Below are 15,599 nucleotides of genomic sequence, written 5' to 3' on the forward strand. Positions count from 1 at the left end.
GATTTCTGTCAAATTAAAAAAAAAAAAAATCTTTTAAAAAAACGTAAAGAAAGAGATAGGGTCAGAGTAAGCCACCAGGGTTTTAAAAAGCCTGCTGGTGCGTGAAAATGCCCTTGGCCCTCACCTCTCCTGCAAGACTCGCAAGGGCCTCATTAGGACCTTTTGTTCCTAAAATTCTTCCCGGTCTATTGGCAATATTTCTACCATTTGGACTTCGCTTTGCTGCTTAAGGTTTTGAACCTTGCTGAAAGAGCCCATCAGAAGGTGTGGCTACTGCCAGTCTTTTGGGCTTAGTCGGGGAGCAGGTCTGGTCCAGGCAGTTAGGCGGGTTCGTGAGCAACATCCCGACTCTCCTGAAAACCTCCAGGCTCCAAGGGCCGGCCTGGAGAGGAGGCGGGAAAGAAAGCGCCTCCCCCGCTCGCCAGCGCAGAGCGGCCCCGCCCCGTCCTGGCACTTCCCCGGCGGGCTCCGGTTCCCAGGCTCCGCCGGCCGCTGGCAGCATGGGCGCGGGCTGGGAGCTGGGGACCGAGGCGGGTCGCTCGCTGCTGATGTGCGCCGCGCTGCTGCTCGCGGGTTGCGCGCTGGGCCTGCGCCTGGGCCGCGGCCGGGGGCCGGCGGACCGCAGGGTGCTCGCCTGGCTCTGCTACGACGCCCTGGTGCATTTCGCCCTGGTAAGTGCGTGCGCCGCCGCTCTCGGGACCCGACCCTCCCTGGTCGCGGGTGCTCCCGGAAAAGGACCCGGACGGGTGGGCCGCCTCGCGCCCTGCAGCGGACCGTCGGTCTGCGGAGACCGGGAGGTGCCTGGAAGCCGCGGGGCTTCCCTCTCGGGCCCCTCGTGTGGAAAGAGCGCGTGCCTTCCTGGGGTACCAGCTCCTCTGCCGGATTAAAAACCAAAAAACCCTTTGAAAATGGTTATTTCTGTACCGTGTTATGTTAGTTTGATTGTAAGCAACCCAAAGGCCTTGGCTTACGTGACCTGCACGTAAATGTTGCACGGAAACTAACTGAGATCGTGAGCGTTTTTGAGTGCCCGAGAGCCAGCAGAGAGGGATGAGGAGGCGCACTGCGCAAAGTGCGAGGGCCCGTACCAAAACGAAACATCCCGCGTGCCCTGAGAGTAATCACCATGTTTGGGTAATGACTGCCAGGCACAGCGCGGTGTTCACTATTTCCGATCTTTACAACACCCTGTAATCTACTTATGGTCCCTGTTTTACCGAGGAGAGAACACGCCGTGCAAAGTTAGGTGACTTTACAGGCCCACACAGCTGGCATGGTTCTCAATCAGTAGAGTCTGGCTCCAAAGCTTGCACTCTTTGTAACATGCCGGGTTTGGGGAACCATGTCCCTAAAAATTCAACCCATTTTATAAATAACCAGGAGGTTAGTATTTAAGGAAATTCTGTTGAAATGCCTCCCTCCTCCATGCACACACTTTTTTTTTTTTAAGATTTTATTTATTTATTTGACAGAGACAGAGATCACAAGTAGGCAGAGAGGCAGGCAGAGAGAGAGGGGGAAGCAGGCTTCCTGCTGAGCAGAGAGCCCCGATGTGGGGCTCGATCCCAGGACCCCGAGATCATGACCTGAGCTGAAGGCAGCGGCTTAATCCACTGAGCCACCCAGGCGCCCCTGCACACACGTTTTTTAAAGTTTCTTTCTTTCTTTCTTTCTTTCTTTCTTTCTTTCTTTCTTTCTTTCTTTCTTTTTAAGATTTTATTTATTTGACAGAAAGAGAGCACAAGCAGGGGGAGCAGCAGAGGGAGAGGGAGAAGCAGGCTTCCCGCTGAGCAGAAAGCCCCGGTGATGTGGGGCTCAACCCCAGGACCCTGAGATCATGACCTGAGGCAGAGGAAGTCGCTTAACTGACTGAACCCCTAAAGGTTTTGTTTTTTTTCCTGTTTTATTTTGTTTTTTGTTTTTTAACAACTAAGCCAAAATAGCTGTTTTGCAAATTTGACCTTGCTTTGATCTAGGCAGACCTGTGGTTGATCGAAAGCCGAAGTCTGGAGTATGGAGAAAGAAGGAGAAAACAAAAAGGTTTTGATAAACATTTAGGTCTCTAAATGTTGATGGGTTGGATATGTGCACATACCAGATGTTGCTGAAATGTGAAATTCTTTCTTTCCTGAAAGTTTACATGTTGGAAATAAGAAAGAGTGAACAGTCCTTCAGCTCCTTCATTTACAGAGTTGATTTTTTAAGGTGTCCTTGGACACATGGTCTCCCAAAGAACAGGGGTAGTAGAACAGGGTGGCTGGTCCTCTTAAAGAAAATGTAGTATATTTTAGACATACAGAAATGTATCATGATACAAAAACATATACCCATATGCCCACCTAGTTTAAGAAAATTAAGTCTGCTTTTCAAGCACAGGCTGTTATAGGTAACATCACACATATCTCCATTTGTGGCACCTTGAGGTTTAAGCCCACACGTGGGGTCATTGCTCCTGTCTCCTCCCACCTCCTGTTCTGAAGGCAGTGTCCCTCCCACAGCCCACCATATGAATGCACCATACCTTTCATTTTTTAATTCTAAATGGCACATTTTTTCACATATTAGAAAAATGATATTTTATATCTGTGAAATTGGTTTATATCTTATAATTGATGATGAAATATGATAACTTAGCTAGCTTGTATTAATAGGTACATTTTTATTTTGCTGTTTACATACCATGCTTCAGCCAGCGTCTTTGTACACATATCATTGAGATTGGTGAGGAGGGCACTTGAATGAAGGTTAAAACCGGCAAGAAAAATGTGTGTGCACAGTACCTTTGGCTGGGAGTTTACTGCAAGAATACCGGTAAAATGTGGCATAGGCAAAGATTGGTAAAGAAAGCCTCCCAGAGAATTGGAACTACAACTCACTTGTTCACACTAGAACCTGAGCTGCCTCTTCTTAGTCCTTTAAAGTTCTCAAAAGGAAGGAGACATTGGGATGTGTTGGCCACCATCAAAGCCTCTAGAGCCCCCCGTTGGACAGGGTTTCCAGCCAAGCATTCCCAAAGGCATTTCAGCTCCCTGACATCCAACCAGAGTGTGGTTCCTGGGGCTGCAGCCCAGGGCCAAAGCTTGGTTGGTTATGGCCAGGGGGAAGGACAGGCTGATTTCCCACCAGGGCACCTGGAAGGAGTTAAGGCAACATACATGGAGAAATCAGTGGTTTGGCTCACCCTTCCTCACAGGTGGCCGTAGACGTTCTTTGGGTGGGTGCTTCATGGTTTTCCCCCCTTCTCTGCAATCTAAATAGAACTTTCTAGGCATGGCCAGCACAGGGAGGCAGGATATGGATGTCTGTGTTTTGGGAAACATCACCTGATTAACTAGAGCACAGGGTCTACCTAGGGAAGAAAGTGGGAGGACAGGCTAGAAAGGCACTTGAACGACAAGTAGGACTTTGAATTTCATCCTGTAATAGGAAGCCGTTGAAGAAAGATCTCAGGCAAGGAAGTAGCATGGCCAAAGCAGATCTTTCAAAAATGATTTGGTGGTGTTGTATTAAGTCAGAAATTGTAAAGGGTCTGAGATTATACCCTTCTTACAAATTAACAAGTTAGCCTGGTTGATTTCCCCAAGTGCCGCCAGCAGCACACAAGGGTCTGCTCATGCCTGCACAGGCCATGGGGGCGTTTCCGGGCAAGGAACAGCAAGCTCAGGCTCCCATCTTACCTGGAGTTGCAGGTGACTTGCTCCTACTTCTCGGGAGAGAGTCCTTATCTTTAGTCAAGAATGTAAACAAATCTCTGGGAAGGAAAGGCAGGTCTTTATCTCTACTACCCTGGAACACCTTAGGAAAGAGAGATCTCTTTAGGTTTACTACCTTGGAGTGTTTCCTTATATAAAGATTCTTGAATCTGTTGTAAATGCCTGTGCTCAGAGACCTCAGACAGTGCAGGAATACAAGGCGTACACAGAGAATTCTCTGCCAGCGTAGTGGATGGTGGGTTGGAAAGGATAGTGAAGGGACAAAAAGATCAGCTAAAATCAAGTGCAGTATTTGAGGAGTGAGATGAAAGAGGACTGAGCTAAGGTGGAATTGGAAGCTAAAATGGGGAAAAAAGTTAAATCCAACAGACCTTCCAGGGGAGAACGTTGTAAGTCAAACTTGTACGTTGGGGGTGGAGAAGACGGGGATCCTGTAGACAATCTTAGTGAAGACAGGAAGACCAGATTTTAGAACTGTGAATCTGGGGTTCTGGTGTATAGTTGAGGAGAAATGGCCAGAAGGCAGTTGAAACTGTAAGATTAGCTGGAGAGACAGATTCAGGGCAGAGTGGAGGGAGTTGGACGTTTTTACTGCTTTGGAGGAGACAGCAGGAAGCTCTGGGAGTGAGCATTTTCTGAGCAAGAGAGAACAGAAAGGTGAAAATGCTGAGGATTGAGAACAGAATCTTTAAAAATGTCTTAAAATGTGTATGTGTTGAACAGCCAGGAAGAGGAAGAGCCAGGAAGGAGAGACAGTGGGCCGGACCAAGAACCGGGATAGTGCTGGGTCCTGGGACCCAAGGGAAGGAATGACAACATCACTGTCAATTGCTTCAGGACAATTTAAACATTTAAAAAGGTGAGGGCTGAGCCGGAGCCTCTGGGTCCAGTGATTAAGAAGTCAATCAAGAAATTGTTAGTAGGGCTGGGCGCCTGGATGGCTCAGTTGCTTAAGCATTTGCCTTCTGCTCAGGTGATGATCTCAGGGTCTTGGGATCGAGCCCCACCTCGGGCTCCTTGCTCAGCGGGGAGACTGATTCTCCCTCTGTCCCTCACCCTGTTCTTGTACTGATTCTCACACTTGCTCTCTCGCTCGCTCTCTCTCTCTCTCTCAAATAAATAAATAAATAAAATCTTTAAAAAGAAAAAAAAAGAAGCCGTCATTGGTAAGACTGCCTAGCTGGCTCAGTTGGTGGAACATACAACTTTTTATCTCAGGGTCATGAGTTCAAGCCCCATGTTGGGAGTAAAGTTTACTCAAAAGAAAAAAAAAGTCATTGGTAAAAGTATTGTTTGAGAAGCTAAGAACTTAGCAAGGGGGGTAGAAAAAGAATGGAGGCAGCATATGAAAGACCTAGAGATTTGATGGTGGGAGGAAGAAGAGTGTAAGAGGGTAGCTCAAAGACATTGAAGGAGCAGGCAGGGACTTTGGGTTCTGTCTGAGATGGGAAGGTCTGGGAGCATCTGTGAGCAAGAGCTCGGTCAAGGGAAAAGTGAAGGGGCAGAGAAGTCAGCTGTACAGCACTTGCTGTCCAGTGCTGTGCCTGGGCATGTGAATTAACCTACAGCAGAGCTGAATCTGCCTGAATCTACTCCCTGTCCTCAGATCAAACCCCTCTGATTGACTAGTTCCTCCCACACTTTCCTCATTGAAAGCATGACTTAGGCTTGTCCTCTAGGCTGAAGGACAGTTGTCATGGAAAACTTGGGCTTCAGCTGTCCACATTCATCCTACCGTAACACCCATGGGTCTTCCTTTAAGAAGTCCTGAGTCCCAATGGCTGGTCAAGTCCCTATTAATTTGTGTATTTTGGACATTACCCTTTTCCATTTAGCATCTCCATCTGTTCCCACTTTCCACAACAGTAGCTTCAGCCTCCGACTCTTGGGATTCTAAAAATTTCTTCCTCCTCCTACTTGCTTTATCATTAGGTCTCAAGTTGCCTTTTAGTTCAGTCTGTTACTGTCTCCTGTTTTCCCTTTCCTTTTTTGGCATAGTCATCTTCGTTGGTTTTGCTGTAAAATAGATCTCCTCTCCAGTAAATGCATTTATAGCCTTCGTGCTATTTGGCAGGCCTGGTGAATCACAGTTGATTTTGCTATATATTAATGGTAAAGCTTTGTGATGGTTAATTGTCTGTGTCAACTTGACTGAGCCAAGGGATGTCCAGTTATTTGCCCACATGTTATTCTGGGTGTTCTGTGAGGATGTTTTGGATAAGATTGACAGTTAAGGGTGCCTTGCCAGCTCAGGTGGTAGAGCATGCGACTCTTCAGTTATTGAATTCAAGCTCCATGTTGGGTGTGGAACCTCCTTTAAAACAAATAACATAACATAACATAACATAACATTTAAACTGGTAGACTGAGTAAGGGAGGTGGCCCTCCTAAATGTGGGTGAGCCTCATCCAATCAGTTGAAGGTCTGAACAGAACAAAAAGGCTGACCTTCGGGCAGAGTAAGCTAGAATGCTTCCTGCCTCACTCCCTTCAGACTGGTAGGTACATTGGCCTTTTCCTCTTTCAGACTCAAGCTGAAACAGTGGCTTTTCCTGGGTTTCAAACCTGCAGCCTTTGGGCTAAAACTACATCAGTTCTCCTGGTTCTCAGGCCTCCAGACTCATACCAAAACTACATCATCAGCTCTCCTCGGGCTCCAGTGTGCCCCCTCACCCTGCAGTTCATTGTCAACTTTCATGATCACATAAAACAGTTCCTTATGATGGGCCCTGTGTGTGTGTGTGTGTGTGTGTGTCTGTCTGTCTGTCTTTGTCTGTGTGTATCCCTATCCCATTGGTTCTCTTTCTCTGGAGAACCCTAATACAAGCTTAGAAAATGATGCCAAATTGAAAGTCCAAGGAATAGCACCCATAATGGCCCGCTGGCCTTTTCAGGGTATGGGGTACACAGCCATTCTGCTTCTGCAGACCAAAATCCAGTTTGTTTTCTAACACCCTGAACAAGACATGTGTTAGGGATAGATGTCTGGGTAGCTACACCGCAGAGTGAAATCCTGTTCTGTTGTTCCTCATTTCCACAAATATTTGAGTGCCTCTTTGGGGCCAGGTGCTGTGCTGGACACAGACAAAACACGTGGCCCCTGTGCTCTCAGAGCTTAGAGAGTAGCAGAAAGTTTTTCTCCAGTTGTTTCCCAGGGAAAATGACAGTTACTAATGTCACTCTCAGTGTAATCCATATGAGGAATTGCTTTTGCAGGGAAGTGCTGGGAAAAGCTTAGTTTCTCTCCCCAAAATTGGTTCATCTATTGCTTTCTGACAGCAAGAACAATGTAAATATTTCTCCCTTTTCATTTGGCTGCTTGGAAGCTCAGAACCACATTCAATTCTATAATAACAACAACATATATATATTCTTATTGGCCTCCTGATCTGGATTCTTATTCATTTTTATACTTTTTATGACTAATATTTTAAAATTCTTAAGTACATTTTAAAGTAGCTTTTAATGTACCGTTTAATTGAATGTTTTTGTTGTAATTGACCTACAATCCTAAAACATAAAGTGAAGTATATAAATGCTTTAAAAAATGTTAATCCTACTAAAATTTATTTCCTTTGAAATGGAAGAGATATCCTAGGGAAATACCATGTTTTTTTGTTTTTGGTTTGGTTTGGTTTTGTCCTTTGTAACACTACACACAATTTGTAATTGTTTTGTCTTCCTCTATCCCCAGTACCTGGCGTGGTGCCTGGTTTGTAGGAGCTGTTCTGGAGAATTTGTTGATACCCCATGAATGGAAGAGTGATCCTATCATTTCAATTTGTGGTAGTTATCAGTCATTTACATGTTAATCCTCAAATAGCACAAATATCTAAAATGTCAGAATGCGTTTCCTGTGTCAGTGTTTTAAAACAAAATTGGTTTAAATTTTCTATTCCCGTGATCACTGCCAAACATATAACATTTACAGATCTAAAAGGAAGAAAAAGATAAAACTAGCCAGAGATCATTATTGTTTGTATTCTCAAGAATAGTCTTTCAGGGGAGCCTGGGTGGCTCAGTGGGTTAAGCCTCTGCCTGTGGCTCAGGTCATGATCCTGGAGTCCTGGGATCGAGCCTCCGCATTGGACACCCTGCTCAGTGGGGAGTCTGCTTCTCCCTCTGCCCCTCCCCTCCCCTTCCCTCCCCTACTCGTTTTCTCTCTGTCTCTTGCTCATTTGCTCTCTCTCTCTCTCTTTCAAATAAATAAAAATAAAATCTTAAAAAAAAAAATCAAGACTCCAGAGAGATAGTCAGTGTTTATATTCCCGTCAGCTGCTTTATCACACCCGTGCCAGCGCCAGGCATCATTATTAGATCAAACAGCTCTTACTCGCTGGCTTAGGTCTTCTGGGTCTCATCTGACCCTTGACAAGAGGCTCCGTCCGGCCGCCGCTATAGCAGCCAACTCCGACTTGACTCCCTTCAGCTCCGAGCAGACAGCGCCTGCTGCCCGCTCCTGCCCCAGGCCTCTGGGGTGCAGCCCAGGTGTGAGGTCCTTGGGCTCCACCCAGCTTCCAGCTACCTGCCATGGTGACCTCCCGCAGTGATATCTGGGAGCCCCAGGATAAGTTCTTCCTCCCTCCCCTGAGTTGGACTTCCCAGAGAAGCAGTAGTGCGTATACAGTCTCTGGAAAAAGTCAAGGTAGGGATGGCAGCGTGTTGCTGAGTGGTGTTACTGAGTTACTAAGCTCGGTCACATAGCCTTAGGTCAGATTTGTCCTCCTTCTCTGTCTCCTTTCTCATCCCCCACCTGCTTCCAGCCTCCCTGGGAGAGCCATCTCCATAAAAGTGGTGGAACACAGTAGAATGTTTTTTGGGGGACCCAGGCTGAGATATACTCTCTCTCCCTCTCTCTCTCTCTCTCTCAATCTCTCTCTTTTATTTTTTTTTTTAAACTAATCTCTATTCCCACTGTGGGCCTTGAACTCATGACCCTGAGATCAAGAGTCATGTGCTGTACTGAGCCAGCCAGGCGCCCTGATACTCTTTCTTTTAATAGTTGCACATTAATTCCATAGCGTGGATGATTGAACCAAACATGCAACTTCAGGTTATTTCTAAGTTCCTTGCCACTAAAAACAGCCAAAATTTTATAATAAACGTCCTGGAGCAGGTATCTTTTCTTCCATTGGACAAGTTTAATCAAGCTGAAAAAAAAAATCAAAATAAATGGAATTGGTAAGCTTCCGTCATGTCTAGGAGTGGGAAATTCAGCCCCTTATTAGGAGTCCGCCTTCTTCTGTAGTCTCATGAGAACCCAGGAGACTTACATGATTCCCAGAAAAAAAGGATTGTGTCATCTTTGCTCCATCCTGATCGCACGATACCCTCACTAACAGAGCCCCATGCTTTCTAGAAGGTGGGCAGGCTTGCTGTTCTCTGCCAGACTTTGGGACAGGAATATGGGGCTTGGATCCTGGAATCCATCCCCTAATAGCCTGTTCTTTTTTTTTTTTTTAAGATTTATTTATTTATTTTGAGAGAAAGAGAGAGAGAAAACACCAGTAGGAAGGGCAGAGAGAGAAGGAGAAGCTCAGGCAGACTGTGCTCAGTGCAGAGCCCGACATGGGGCTCATCATGGGGCTCCATCTCACCACCCCGAGATCACAACCAGAGCTGGGTGCTTAACCAACTGTGCCACCCAGGCACCCCGATAGCCTGTTTTTCTATACGGCTCTTCCTCTCTTCCTTATTGAGCTGACAGGGGTGTACATAGGATAATACAAATGATCTCATTCATACTTTATTATACATCCTCTTCTTTTTGGCCGAGAAAGTGTCTCATTTGTTGACTAATCCATCCTTTCTCCACTTATTTGAGATTCTATTTTTAATCATATACTAAAATCTTTCATATGCATGGATAATTGGGAGATTTTAAAAATTCGGTTCTGTTTTAAGAATCTTTCAGTTTCAGGGATGCCTGGGTGGCTCAGTTGGTTAAGCAGCTGCCTTCGGCTCAGGTCATGATCCCAGCGTCCTAGGATAGAGTCCCACATCGGGCTCCTTGCTTGGCGGGGAGCCTGCTTCTCCCTCTGCCTCTGCCTGCCATTCTGTCTGCCTGTGCTCGCTCTCTCTCCCTCTCTCTCTTAAATAAAATCTTTAAAAACAACAACAAAAAAACTCTTAAAAAAATAAAAATAAAAAATAAAAAAAAAGAATCTTTCGGTTTCAGTTCTGTCCATACAGTGTTGTATTATTTTAGCCTGATGGTGCATTTTAATATCCGACAAAGCAAACTTCTTACCACTCACTTTCAAACACGTAAATATGAATCCTTCCACGTGAACTTTAGATTCCCTTTGCCAGATTTTAAAAGTTGGTGTTTTGCTTTGGGATTTTCTTCAACTCCTACTTTAACTTGAGAGTAAGTGATATCTTTACAATCCTGAGTCTCTTCAAAGAATTGAGTGGATCTCAGTCTATTTAAATCCTCAGTTACGGTCTCTTAAAATTGACTCCTAAATATTTTTATTACTACCGTGAGATATTTTTCCTTTGTACTTCAACTGGTTGTTGCTCTACATGGAAACTATTGGGACGTGTCTATGTATAGAAACCAGCCACTTTCTAAATTCCCTTTTTCCCCCATTCTAGCTTTATGGGGTTATAATTTCCAGACAGTAAAATCCACCCTAGGGAGTACAGCTTGATGAGTTTGGCGAGTGTAGAGTTGTGTGACCACCATCACAATCACAGTATAGAACATTTCCGTCACTTTTTGACAGAGGTTTCTCCCATCCCTTTGCAGATGTCCCCCATGCTGACCTCTGGCACCGGGAAATGCTGATCAGCTTTCTTGTCATTAGCGGTTTACTGTTTCAGGAATTTCATATACATGAAATCACGGAATATGTAGTCTTTGATTTGGCATAAATTACTGAATAGTGTCGCACTACAGGGATGCATCCCAATTTACTTATCCATCAATCAGTTAATGAACTTTGGGGTTGCTTCTAGTTTTTGACTGTTGTAAATAATAATGCTGCTATGAGAATCTGCTTACAAGTCTTTGTGTGGGTGTATGTTTTCATTTATCTGCGGTAAATGCCCAAGAGTGGATTCTTTTTTTTTTTTTTTAAGATTTTATTAATTTATTTGAGAGAGAGAGAGAACATGATGGGGAGAGGTCAGAGGGAGAAGCAGACTCCCCACCAAGCAGGGAGCCCGCTGCGGGACTCGATCCCGGGACTCCAAGATCATGACCTGAGCCAAAGGCAGACACTTAAGCAACTGAGCCACCCAGGCGGCCCACGGTAACAACTGCCAAACATTTTGCTCAGTGGCTCTACCATTTCCATTCCCACCAGTGACATGTTACACTTCTGGTTCCTTCACGTTCTCACCAGCTCTTTGTGTCTCAGTCACTCTGCCTATTGTTACAAAAAATATCATAGACTGGTGGCTTAAAGAACAGCCATATCTCATGTTTCAGAGGCTTGGCAGTTCAAGATCAAGGTGCCGGTAGGGTTGGGTTCTGGTGAGACCCCTCTTCTTGGCTTGCAGACGGCTCCTGCTTGCTGTGTCCTCAGGTGCTGACAGCGAGCCTTGGTCTCTCTTCTTCTTATAAGGACAACAGTCCCATCACGGGGCTCTACCCTCGTGATGTCATCTTAACTCAATTATCTCTAAAGGCCCCACCTCTAAATACCATCACATTGGGGGTTAGGGCTTCAACAGATACATTTGAAGGGACACGTTTGGTGCACTACACTTCGTATTAGTATTTTTGTCATTTTAGTCATTCCAGTAGAGATGCACATGAACAAAACCTACTGTGGTTGGTTGGCATTTCCATGATGTCTGGTGATATTGAACATCTTCTCTTATGTTTCTTTGCCTTGCATATATCTTCTACTGGGGTTTGCCCAATTTTTAAATCTTTTTTTTTAAGATTTTATTTATTTATTTGACAGAGATCACAAGTAGGCAGAGAGGCAGGCAGAGATTGAGGAGGAAGCAGGCTTTCCGCCGAGCAGAGAGCCCGATGCGGGGCTTGATCCCAGGACCCTGGGATCATGACCTGAGCTGAAGGCAGAGGCTTTAACCCACCGAGCCACCCAGGCATCCCCACCCAATTTTTAAATTAAACTTGTAATCTGGAGAGAACTGTCCATTCCTCCCAGAGAGATAATACAGAGAGATACCATGAATGCTTTATCCAGTTTCCCTGGTGATAACTGTGTCTACCCATTCAAAATGGTGGCCCCACGTTGCAACCACTTTGTGGAGGAGAGTCAGAGGAGCTTTTGTGTTATTTGAGATTTTCCTTGCATGGTGTACTTCTTTGAAAAGTCGCTATTTTGTTTGAGCACCGTGTTAATTTGGGGGATGAAAGGCAAAGGCAGCGCACATTGCAGGGTACGTCTTTAGGATATAAGTTCCTGAGGACAGTGGTAGCTCAGTGTCAGACCTGCTAGTGAACTCTTTGGGGCCAGAACCTCTGCATTTGTTTCCTCAAAATAGGTCAAGTGATGGGCAGGCACGCGTGGCAACAAGGAACAGGGCAACATGTGGAAACTTGTGGAAACCCCGCAGAAGCTGAGATGTCGCTGGGCCCTTGGAGGTTGGTGCTGATTCACAGGCAGCTCCGGGTTAAGAAAATTATTACCCGCCTCCTAGCTCCTCTCTAGGTTTGCTTCTCTTTCTGTAACTTGCTGGCTTTCTTGCCCTTTATTCTTGCTGTGTCTCCCATAACACCTACTCCTCCTATCCATGTATGTTCAGTCGGATCATGTCCTCCCCCCAACGGAACATGCTGGAGTCCTGACCCTCAGTACCTCAGAATGTGGCCCTGCAGTTCTGAGGGGACTTTATAGAGGCCATGAGGGTGGGCCTTCATCCGGGATGACTGGTGTCCTTTTGAAAAGGGGAAATTGGGACACAAACAGGTTCCATGTGAAGAGAAGACTGAGATCAGGGTGATGCTTCTGCAAACCACCAAAAACTGGAGGAAGTTATGGGCCGGGTTCTCCCTCACAACCCTCAGAAGGAACCAACCCTGCTGACACCTCGATCCTGGACAGCCAGGTTCTGGAACTGTGAGACAGCAGACGTGGCTCCAAGCCGCCCAGCTGGCGGTACCGTGTTACGGCAGCCCTAGCGAACCATTCCGACATGCTTCCTTGTAACTTTTTATTCATCACGTCCAGTTGTTGGCCTCTCACGACCTCGCCTACATAATTAGTTTTCAGAATCAGTTTGGATTCACTCCTATTTGTCCATTTCTGTTCCAGAGAGCAAGAATTTCCTTGGCCCAGTGTGTCCCTTTCTGAATGTGGCTTTTGGGATAGGCTGCCTCGTCAGCCAGCAGACAGCCTGTGAGTTGTCCGCTCTGGAGTCCTGTCATCCCTCCTTGTCCCTCCTTGTCCTCTGCGTCATCACCTGTTGTCAAAGTAGTGGCTGTCACAGTAAACTGCAGTTTCCCACAGCCGTCCACTCTCTGGGGACTGGGGGTAGACTTGGCATGGCATGCGTCATGATGGACACATCTAAAGGGATGCCCAGTACTGTGTGTGGAAAGCGAGAAAGCCACCTCAGTCTAGGAAGGGGCAGTAGGGGCCAAGGAGTCCAGTCTCCCCCTTGAAATAGGAATTGTACTAGTAACCCAGACAGACAGAAGGTCATCCACCCTTTGCTTGAACTTTCAGCCAATAACATCTTTCCAGAATGATATGGCTCTAGTGTCAAGAATATTCTTCCTTAGGGTGAGCTGAAATAGCCTCCCTACGATTTCTCTTGGTTGGTCCTAGCTGTGCCCTTCTGTAGCCAGAGGGAAGTAGTCCCCTGGCTACCCTACCCTACAGCGCCCCCTAGTGTCAGTGTCCTCCAACATTTCTCAGCACGTGGGTTCCTGGTGCTTTGCTGTTCTTGTCTCTCACCTTCACCCATGCCACAAGTTGCCTTTTAAGTGCAGTGGGGAGTACTCAGCACTGTTCCAGAAGGGTCTGACCATTATTCAAGAAGCCTGGGTCAGGGAGGAGAGTTAGAAAGAGTACAGGCTTTGGGGTCTAACAGAGGCACTCTCGAAAGCTGGCTCTGCCATTTACCAGCTGTGAAATTCTGAACAGTAGTACCTTTTCCCTACCACAACACTTTCTGTAAGGAGGAAAGAAGGAAGGAAATCTTTTGTTTCTGTTTGCTTATTGTCTTAATATATTTGGGCTTCTATGACAAAATACCACAGCCTGGGTGACTTAAACAGCAGACATGTATTTCTCAGAGTTCAGGAAGCTGGCAGTCCAAGATCGGGCTGCCATCATGTCAGGGGAGGGCTCTCTCCTGGCTCTGAAGGTGGTGACTTCTTGCTGTGTCCTCTTGGTGGAAGAGGCTAGGAAATCTCCCTGGAGCTTCTGAGAGAGTCACCGATCCCATTCAGGTGGGCTCCACCCTCGTGAGCTGAGCACCTCCCAGAGGCCCCATCTAACATCATCATTTTTGGGAGATAGAATTTCAACACATGCTTGGGTGCTGCACATTCAAACCAAAGCACTTATCCATGAGGAATGGAAACAGTATTTTCTTCAAAGCATTGTTGTGAGGATTAAGTCAAACTTTGTCTTTTAGGGCAGTGCTTCTCAAATTTGAAAATCCCCAAGGAAATTTTACAATACGGATTTGATTCTATAAGTCTGGGTCTGAAATTCTGTGTTTCTAACAAGCTCCTGAGTGATGCCCATGTTGGGGTCCATGGACCACATTTGAATAGCCAGGATGTAGGACACTTGGCGTGGTGCCTGGCATCCAGCAGAGTTCAGTAAGTGTTGATTCTGTCTTCGTCTAGCCCTTTCATGACCCTTCTCGCAGCACTCCATACCAGGATTAACTTTTAATTTTCATCCTGTCCCCATGTAATAAAGTGACAAAGCACTTGTCCGACTAAGATGAGCTTTAGAAAGTTTCCTTTCAAATCCTTAATCAGAAAAATAACAGTCTTGGTGGAGAAGGGTATATTCTTTTTTTTTTTAATATTTTATTTATTCATTTGACAGACAGAGATTACAAGTAGACAGAGAGGCAGACAGAGAGAGAGAGGGAGGGGGAAGCAGGCTCTCTGCTGAGCAGAGAGCCCGATGCAGGGCTCGATCCCAGAACGCCGAGATCATGACCTGAGCCGAAGGCAGAGGCTTTAACCCACTGAGCCACCCAGGCGCCCCAGAAGGGTATATTCTTAAAACAGGAGAGATGTTTTCAAGTTCTAAACCAAGCACTAAGCTCCCATCATGTAGGAACAATAGAACTTGTGTGCCTGTTCAATCCCTGGAGTTCTGAAGAGGCCAGCACTGTCCCCCGAATACCAGGCGACAGCCCATCTGCGCGGCAGGTTCCAACAAACAGGAGGCATCATGTCATTAAGGGGACGACAGCTGGGCAGCCTAGATTTATGAAGTCACTAACGCCTTGTCATCGAGGTGCTGTAGGAGGCTGAAGCAGCTGATCCTTCCAGAAACAATGATGGGTGCTGTTGCCATGACATGGAAAACTCAAGTCTGATTAGGCTGAGATTTTGTGAGTCTGAATAGAAAATGCTAATAAATTTTGACAGGATTTATGTAGTGGTTCTGTCCTATTCCATTTTATTCTCCCACTCTTAATAAGGAATGTTGTGCTGTTTTCTCTGGTTCTTCATTCAAACAAGCTAAAAAACAAAAGGCTTGCAGAAACATTTGAATACAAATTTAGTCTCCACAAATACCAACATAAATTACCAAAAAAGAAAAAAAAGGGATTCTTTTTCCTTTTTATTTCTAGAAAGCCTTTTTTCCCCCACTAAATTTTCCTTCAAGGGTTGAAATGAGTAAATTGATTTGCATTTTCTCTGAAGTGGTCATTGAACTATAGAGAACAGTAGCTTGTCTAGCCCAGCCTTTTTGTTTTTGTTTTT

The 15,599-nt window shown here is 45.8% G+C and overlaps 1 protein-coding gene across 1 annotated transcript in view; it reads left to right on the forward strand.

The window, feature by feature from the left end:
* Positions 1-500: 500 nt before the first annotated feature.
* LOC111147154 (emopamil binding protein like) overlaps positions 501-15,599 on the forward strand; it is a 30,486-nt gene continuing 15,387 nt past the window's right edge. Inside the window, exon 1 of the mRNA XM_022503055.1 lies at positions 501-671. Within this exon, the coding sequence (XP_022358763.1) occupies positions 501-671 (171 nt within the window). The remainder of the gene's footprint in view (positions 672-15,599) is intronic.

This window comes from Enhydra lutris, unplaced genomic scaffold (genome assembly GCF_002288905.1).
Source record: "Enhydra lutris kenyoni isolate GAN:26980312 unplaced genomic scaffold, ASM228890v2 scaffoldscaffold15, whole genome shotgun sequence".
In the NCBI taxonomy this organism is placed as follows: domain Eukaryota; kingdom Metazoa; phylum Chordata; class Mammalia; order Carnivora; family Mustelidae; genus Enhydra; species Enhydra lutris.